Source organism: Gossypium hirsutum, chromosome D08, assembly GCF_007990345.1.
Source record: "Gossypium hirsutum isolate 1008001.06 chromosome D08, Gossypium_hirsutum_v2.1, whole genome shotgun sequence".
NCBI classification, from domain to species: Eukaryota; Viridiplantae; Streptophyta; class Magnoliopsida; order Malvales; family Malvaceae; genus Gossypium; species Gossypium hirsutum.
Window position 1 is genome coordinate 35,654,135 of NC_053444.1, and position 9,302 is coordinate 35,663,436.

The 9,302-nt window shown below is 31.9% G+C and overlaps 1 protein-coding gene across 1 annotated transcript; it reads right to left on the minus strand.

Annotated features, from left to right (window-relative positions):
• Positions 1 to 6,881: 6,881 nt before the first annotated feature.
• LOC107919103 (CEN-like protein 1) lies at positions 6,882 to 8,186 on the minus strand. Its single transcript, XM_016848633.2, has 4 exons — positions 7,772 to 8,186; positions 7,631 to 7,692; positions 7,480 to 7,520; positions 6,882 to 7,399 (listed from the first exon to the last, which is right to left on the minus strand). The coding sequence occupies exons 1-4, from the start codon at positions 7,970 to 7,972 to the stop codon at positions 7,179 to 7,181; spliced, it is 525 nt and encodes a 174-aa protein (XP_016704122.2). The 5' UTR covers positions 7,973 to 8,186; the 3' UTR covers positions 6,882 to 7,178.
• Between the last annotated feature and the right edge of the window lie 1,116 nt (positions 8,187 to 9,302).

A 9,302-nucleotide genomic window follows, 5' to 3' on the forward strand; every position in this document is an offset into this window, starting at 1 on the left:
AAAATGGAAATTTAACTAAAATGATAGTAAATTACCTGAAAACAAGCTTATTAAGTGTTAAAAATAACCTAATTTTCCACAACGAATTGTGCCAGATCATATTGCCCACCACCAAAGCGGAATACATCTCCACTGATAGTTGTTGTGCTCAAGTTTTATGGATGAAAAAACAACTAAAAGACTATGGAATTGATGTAGATACCATCCTAATTAAGTGTGAAAGTACTAGTGTTATTTGTCTTACTAAAAATCTCATCCAACATTCTAAAACCAAGCATATTAAAATTAGAAATCATTTCATTAGAGATCATGTCCAAAGAGGAGGTATTTTTCTAGAATATTTTGATACTTTGCATCAATTAGCGAATATTTTCACTAAGCTTTTATAAAAGAAAGGTTTTGGACACTTAGGAGAGAACTAAATATAACAACTTTACCTTGATTTTATGTTCCAATGCTTTAATGTACTTTGATGTTTTTAATATGTTTTATGTCTTGAAATTTATTAAAAAAGCATGTATGAGTGACTTCTATGGTTTTTATATGGAAATAGTTAGGGGGAGTTCAAGTTCCATGATTTGTTTATTTTGACCTATTTTGTCTAGTATGCAAATTTTTTATTTACTTTGAGTATGGTTAAATAGACTTTATTTTATGTAAATTATCAATTTTTGAAAACTTTATGATCTTCTATGATTCATCTGCATCACGCCTTACTTCTGCATCATTAGGTGTATGAATTCATTAGAAATAACCAAAATATCATTTTAAATCAGTTTCATGAATTTTGGGCCTTAGAATGAATTTTGGGAAGTTTTATGCAATTTTGAACCATTTTGGGCATTGAAGTATCAATACTTTTGATAATGTATCAATACTTAAGGTGAAGTATTGACACCTCACCAAAGGTAACGAACCTTTAGGTTTAAAATGGTTCAAACAACATGTTTTTAAACAAGATTTGTCAAAACTTTCTCTCATATTTTCCATCTACTAATGTTTTGCACACCAAAACCCTAAAACTAATATTTTCAAATCCCTTTTCACTCTTCAAAACCTCTCAAAAAAAATCATCCTACCTATCCATCTTATCAAGGATTCAACTATTTCCCATTGAGTTTTCTTTTCTTCAAGAACATTCAAGGTAAAAATTTATATTTTTTTCCTTAATTTTGAAAATACAATTAAATTGTTTTAATTCTATGATTGAATCATGATTTGGGATGAATTGAAATATATATTATGGTTTTGAAGTAGGGATTTTGCCTAACCCAAAAATACCTTTGAAAAAGTTTCTATAAAACATTGCCAACAAGGTGTTTGTCAAAATTCCTGAACCAAGTTTCTAAGTTCATTAGTGTGTTTAACTATCCTAGTTAGTCATCATGCCCATCAAGAAATGAACTCGTGTTGATGCCTCTTCATCAAACCCTCCTAGTGGCTAAAGTAGCTCTCTAAATTATTGTTTTAGAAATTTCGATGAGAGAAATCATTTTTACACTTACTTTGTTTCTAGAAAAGTCAATGTTTATCAGCCTCTCGATTTGGAAACTTTATCCAATTTAAATTTCACTTATCTCCAAACTTTAGTTTATTGGCACTGGGTTGATTTCTTTAAAATTGGTTCTTCCACCAATGCTAACCTTGTCTGAGCTTTTTACTCAAATGCCTTACTTGAACATAACCTCTCCAGTGGGACCGCTGTTGCCATAAACTTCTTTCTTATGAATACTCCTATTCGTCTCACTCTTGAAAATTTTAGAGAATCTCTAAAACTTCCTCCCGATGGTGAATCAAATGAGAAAGGTTCTCCAAATCCCGCTTTAGTCATTCCTAGCTCAAATGCTTCTGAGCTTATATGATCGTTTTCTTCACTTTATCTCACTTGGATTTTATGACCTATCTCAAAACACGCCATCCTTCAAACAATTGATTATTGGTGGCTTGATTGTTTTTAAAACAATTAGCGTCCCGACCTTGATTGTTTAACAGTATTTCAAAGGTCATAGGAAAAGAGCTTACTAGCATCGTAACTCTACTTTTTGGAACCTATCTTTCCTATATCTTCAAGCGTCTCAAAATTTCCACTCGATTCGATCTTCCTTTTCTAATTCCTCAATCTATTGGTGTTAGTTTGCTTGGTCATATTGGATACAAGAAAGATATCCGTACTGGTGAATAGGTATGCCCAAGCTGTCCACCATGATGAAAATGATAAAGATACTGAAGGAGGTGATTCGGTTCAACCTCCTCCACAAGCTCTACTGTATGACCCTCAATTTTTAGTTGAGAATTTAGCCAATCTTGGAGATATTGCCTCATTGTGAGACAAAGTTCGTGGCATAGGTACGAGTGTTTACATTGGACGAACATATGGCTTACCTTGTGTCTCAATTTCCTGCACCGCAACCTCCTCAAAATGACTAGGACTCATTTTCCATTATCATGCACTTTCATGTTTACATTGGATGTTTTGCATTGTTTGATTTATTTCTATGCTTTTTGAACTTGTTGTACTTCATTATTTATTTGGTACTTTGAGATACTTTGAACTTTAATGTTAGTTTCTTGCTCCTTATTGTTTTGGACTAACAATTTTCTTTCTCTCTTAAGCTTTATTTGATTCTTTTTAAGATAACAAAAAAAGGGAGAAAAAGGTAAATTTGTTGGTAATTAATCTCTATTATTTTGTGACCATTTAAAAAAACACAAATCGAGCATTCAATTGAAATTGATTTTTAGGAAAAGGGAGTACTTTATTCAAAAATAAAAAAATTACTAAAGTGTTTTGTTATATCAAAAAGTGGGAGATTGTTAAGCTAAGCTTTATTTGATAAATGTTTTGATATAACAAATATAATGTTTTTTTTAATAAAACTTGATAAATTTCAAGTGACAATTTGTTTCAATATATTTTTAAGAGATAAACTTTTAAATCTATCTTTCAAACACATAGAAAACATTTTCTGCTTGTTCAAAATGATAAAAAAAATTTCCAAACATTTTTATCAAGTGTAAAACTACTCCCAGGGATCAAAGTATCGATACCTGGGCCTAAGTATCGATACCAATTTAAGTTTCGAAGTTCAAAAAATTTGAGCAAAAATCAAAAGCATCATTATCTTTAACAAAGTATCAATAACTTTCACAAAGTATTGTTACCTTATTCTTATATATTATTTTACGATTCAATGTTTAAAAAAATTAAAGAAAAATTGCCTGCGTACCGAGACCTTCCCCAAGGTACTGATACCTCATAGAAAGTATTGATACATTCTTTATTGTATCGATACTATAGGCTTAAACGATCACTGAATTTAGGCATTAAATGCCCAAAGTATCAATATCCCTTCAAATGTATCAATACCTTTTGTTGCAGAAGCCATTAATGCTTTAGTTTTTACACCTCCAACGACTCAATTCATTTTCCCAACAGCCCCAATGATTGGAAACCAATGAGAGACTATAAATACCAGCTTCCAAAACTTCTACAACAACAAGAGAGATTACATGAGATCAAGAGCTATCAAGAAACATAAAAAAATCTATTACCAACCATTTGTGCTTAAATTTTTCATCTTTCTGTTATAAACACTTGTCAGCGTTTATTGTATTTTCTTAGCTCAACTATTTTTATTGGGTGTGTGCTTCATTTGCAAACATTCTAATCTTGTAAGGATTGTTTCTTTGTTTGCTCTTTTGATAGGGTTTGTGTCTTAAGATCTGGGTAGAAATCTTAAATAAGTTGTAAGGTTAAACTTTGTCCTTAAAGGTTCATCAAATTAGTGAATTTTGGGAAATTCTTGGTGGTGAAAAGCTAATGTAACACCCCTAACCCGTCTCCGTCGTCAGATTAGGGTTACAGAGTATTACAATACAAATTAAAACATTTAGCTTCAAATAGATACAATTATACAAATTAAATAGTAACATTCAATAATTTATTTTAATCAAGGTAAAAATAAACTTATGGGCCTTAAACTGAACCTACGGGGCCCTAAAAATAGTTTGGGAACATTCGGGGTTCATTTTGAAACAAATAAAAAAAGTTTGGAAAAATTGAAATTTTTATAAAACAGGGGTCACATGGCCATGTGGCATATGACTTAGCCTAGATTGTGTGAGCATTCGAAGTATGGGACACATGGCCGTGTACCAGCCCGTGTGCCTGCTCATGTCGGCATTCAAAATAGGGTCACATGGCCGTGTCACAAGCCATGTGCTAAACCATGTGAAACCTACACCTAAAATAATAATGACACACGAGCATGTGGGGCGGTTGTGTGTGGCACACGGGCTTGTGATAGCCTGTGTGCTTCACAAATTGCCCATAAAACAAGCCATTTTCTACCCATTTGCTTACACACCAAGGCAACCCAATTCTATATGCATTCATATGACTAAACTACATTCAAACAAACTAAAAAACATGTCAATTTCACTCAAGCTATATCTAACCAATATGCCATCATTTGGAACCTCAATTCACATTTCAAAACTAGCCAAATTCAAAGTTATACTCCATATCACATTCATACACTAATCACATTAAAAAATGTTCATTCAAACTCTCAAATTATAAATCATATCATACTAAAACTTACCATTTCTTTTCTAATTCAAGCATATACATTCATACCATAATTTCAAACACCTATACAAGACTTATCCAAATAACATGACATGAACATAAGCACATACAAATTAATACTAAACATAGGCATCATTCAACACTTCCATAATTGCCACATAATTTACAATCAAACATCTACAAATTTCACCTATTACATGTCATATAACCCGAAAGTTAACTTCAAAAACTACCAAAATGTGACTGGATAGTGTGATCCTCAAGTTGATCCGATCGCCCGATTCCACAAAACGCTATCTACAGGGAAACAAGAAAATAACATGAATAAGCCCCTATAAAGCTTAGTAAGTTCAACGATTAAAACAATAAAGCTTATTGAATTAAACATAGCATTTATAACAACAAGAGTAATAAACAGTGTTTCCTGTCAACCATAATCATTAACAGGTAAGTATATACATACAATCATGTACAAGTTGCATTTTAATATAATGATACCATGTCATTTAATTTTAAGCCACAATGCTATTAGGAAATTCATGAACAACTTTCAAACAAATCAATAACAAGTCATTTAACATTAGAGACATTACCAGATGAGCATTTTATAGATATGAGTACATAGTTATCCATTCGACACACGCCAAATGCTCAAACGAGCCAATCCAACCAAAAATACACCTTAGCACCAAGTGCCTAGCCAGTAGGCTAACATCCCCTCGAAAACATGCCTGGGCACCAACTGCCAAGCCCGAAGGCTTTACATCTGCCCCCGGTAACATGCCAGAATCACTGTAATATAACATTATAGTTCGTAACAAATGTTGAACCTCAATATATTCAATGTATAAACACAAATTATGAATCATTGCCTCGTCACAAGTTAATCTCGTATAGCGCGCACTATAACCTATTGGCATGTCAATCGTACTCCATCCAACGTTCATCCGGCTCAAGAGATATCATCACTAAACAATGGTCTAAGCAATTTTCTACTTCAATTCACACTAATTAGCATCGAACAATCAATTGAACATTTAACAACTAATTCTAATTCAATACATTTCAAATTATACTAAATAAACCGAACAAACTTATCAGAGCTAAATTGCAAAGTTTGTAAAAGTTTAGGGACTAGTCAGCAACTTTCCATTTTTCTCGATTATCTACTTGTTCTTGATCTATAAAATATTTTATTTCCATTTATTAGCTATAATTTCATATAACATTCTATTTAGTGCAAATGATTACCTATTTACAGACTTTCACATTTGCCCCCAAACTTTTACATATAATTTAATTTGATCCCTAAAACCAAAACATGATTATTTTCACAATTAATCTCTATACCCAAGGAACTAAAGTCAATTACACCCAAATACAATCCACACATGCTGGAATTTTTCCAAGACAACAATGTCTATTTTAATTTATTTACAATTAAACTCCTAAACTTAAAATCTTTCAAAATCACTTGACAAAATATTTCTATCTAACACCCAAGCATAGTAATCTATTAGTAAACTTAAAAAAATATCATATTTATCAATGGCATCTCCCAAAACATTTAACAATTTAATAAATTAACCCTCAAGATAGCTAGATTAAGCTAAAACAATCTCAAAAACATAAAATTCATGAGAAACATATTGAAAAACACATACCATGCAATGAATTAACTTAACCGATGCTTTAAGCTTTTTCCCTCATGAACATTCGGCTTTGGCTAGAAGTGGAGATATTCTTTGTTACCTCAGGGCCTTAAATTGCCACTATACCCTTTTCATTTTCTAATGAGAAATTGAAAAGAAAAAAACCCAACCAAATATATTTATGACAATTTGATAGACGATGTTAGTCCAAATCTCCATTAGTTTTGGCGTTTTGGTGTTAGTTCCATCCCCTCATGTTCCCCCATTGCTCAAAACATTATATTTCAATAATTAATTTGGTTCTTATATTATTCCGGCAAATAATAATTCTTTTAAAATAATTTTGAAAAACAAAGTTAAATCTAAACATTTTAACAAAATAGTCAAATTACATCCCCAGTTGTAAAATAAATTACAGGAAAGATTAACAAAAACCTATTTTAAGAAATAAAATTTATTGGTGCAGGAAATAAATTTTTGTAGTAATAAAAAAACCAATTTGGAAGTCATTTCGTCCTAATAAATCGTGAAATAAATGTCATGAGCAAAAAGTCCAAAAGCCTATGCCCCCAATAAAAATAAATTGCCATGCAATAGATTATATAATAATATATAGGGTATCATTGATTAGAGAAAGAGACCTTAAAAATTCTGTTATTCTCTTGATAGATGGAGTAGTTTGCGACGTGCCCACCAAAGTAATGGGGATGTGGGTCCACAGACAGAACCCAAACCTATACTTCTTACATAAAAACAGTCACCTTACCAAACTGTAGCTCACACAACAGTACGAGAGTACAAAGTGAAACTAATACCATCACATTAAACATACGTGTCAAACCCTAAATCCAGGACACCAGAGATATTTCCATCTTATTTACTTGTTTAATCAGTAGTAAATTATGTATGTATGTATTATTATGGAAGTGGCAGAGTCATCTTCTTGATCTTGCGGCAGTTTCTCTCTGGGCATTGAAGTAAACTGCAGCCACTGGGAGGCCCAAACCGTTGTCGGCTGAGAACCTCCGTGTGTTGAAACAATCCCTGGAAGATGGTGGCCTCACTGTTTTTCTTCCTCTCTGTTTGAACAGTACGAACACGTATCTATGGATGCCCACTGTTGGCTTTGGAGTCTCGTAGCTAACAACTTCCCTCCCTATTGATTGATTATTGCTAATATTAATTATGAGTTAAAAAAGAGTCATAAAAGCACAAATTGCAGTCTTGGGAACTCACCAAAGGAAGCATCAGTAGTACCCGGAATATCGGTAACCATCCTGAAATTTACATTTTGAACAAAAGAAAAGAGAGTATATCTTAAATTCGAATGCCAGCAACTTTTATTTTATATTGTATCTATATGGATACTAATAAATGCAATACAAACCAGTGCAAATGTTCTCTCAAGTAGAGATCACTAGGGCTTGGAGCATCAGGATCTGTCATGATCTGGAAAAAAGAAGAAGAGAAATTAGTAAGAAATATTGCAAGATGGCTGACTAATGTTTAATGCTTAAATAATACTTACTAAAGTGTAAGAAGGTCTCATGTCGTCGCCGCCAATCTCAACCCGAGGTCTACCAGTGATGAGGGCAGGCATGAGCTCATGGCCATTGGCAACTTGTTTGTTGGAGTTGTAAGTTACTGTTATTTTGACACTTGGGAAGAAATTATCCACCACCTCCCCTATAACTCTCCCGATGATAAGTGGGTCGGGGACTCTTGACATGATATATATATTTTTAGCTAATGAATATTGCAACACTTCTAATTAGATCGAAAGGAAAGTTAATGTATGCTTTGTAAGCTACTTTGAATTTCGATGCAATGGGTTCGGGAGAAAATATGACAGGTTTTATAGATAAGAAGAGTGAATGGAGCTTGGGTTTGATTTGAAGCTCAAAGATTCCAAAATTCTTCAGTTTACAATAAGAAGAAAAGAAGTCTATTTGCGGAATAGATATTTTTTACAAGCTTTTTAATTCTCTTATTTCCTTTTTAACACAACAATTCTTTAGGGGTGGCGAATCATGAACATGGGTTTTTCTTCAAGAAAAAAAAAAATGGGGTTCAAGATGGGGTTTTTTTACCATTATATTACCAAAAAAAAATTAAAAAAATATCAAAATAATACAAAAAAAAACAAAGACGGCTGAATGGAGGGCCTGCCACAGGCAGCACCTCCCTTTGTTCGTATTTCAACCCTTTGTTCGTATTTTTTTCTTCGGATTTTATTACTTTTAAAAAATATACTATTTTCTAATTTATTATTTTATATTATTTTAGTACATTATGCTTAAAATGTATTCATTTAGTGTGTTTTTTATTGAAAGTAATAAAATCCGGAGAAAAAATACGAACAAAGGGCCAAAATAAGGGTTTTTTTAAAATTTATTTAAAAAACACACTAAATAAATACATTTCAAACATAATGTACTAAAATAATGTAAAATAATAAAATTAGAAAATAGTATATTTTTTTAAAGTAATAAAATTCGGGGAAAAAATATGAACAAAGGGCTGAAATGTAATATTTTAGTAAAAATATTACAAAAAAATAAAAAAATAGTATATTTTTTTAAAGTAATAAAATGTTTGTATTTTTTTTACCGAATTTTATTACTTTTAAAAAATATACTATTTCGCCAAAGAGGTTAGGGGCGGTTTGGTATGAAGGGAAATTTGGGGGTTTAGGGGGCGAAGAGGAGCGCTGGGATTGTGATCTTTTCTTTTCTTTGCCCATTTCTCAGGGTGGAGCTTTCTGGCAGAACTTGAGGGGGCGGCGTCGATCGGATTCCGAGATGGAAACCAGTGTGAAATTAGACAACAACAAAATTAAAAACTAAACTATATTACCACTATAATAGGGATTTCCCTATCATAGTAGAACTCTAAATTAAAAAAAATAGTATATTTTTTAAAAGTAATAAAATCCGGGAAAAAAATACGAACATAGGGCCGGAATAAGGGTTTTTTTAAAATTTATTTAAAAAAACACTAAATTAATACAGTTCAAATATAATATACTAAAATAATGTAAAATAAAAAAATTAAAAAAT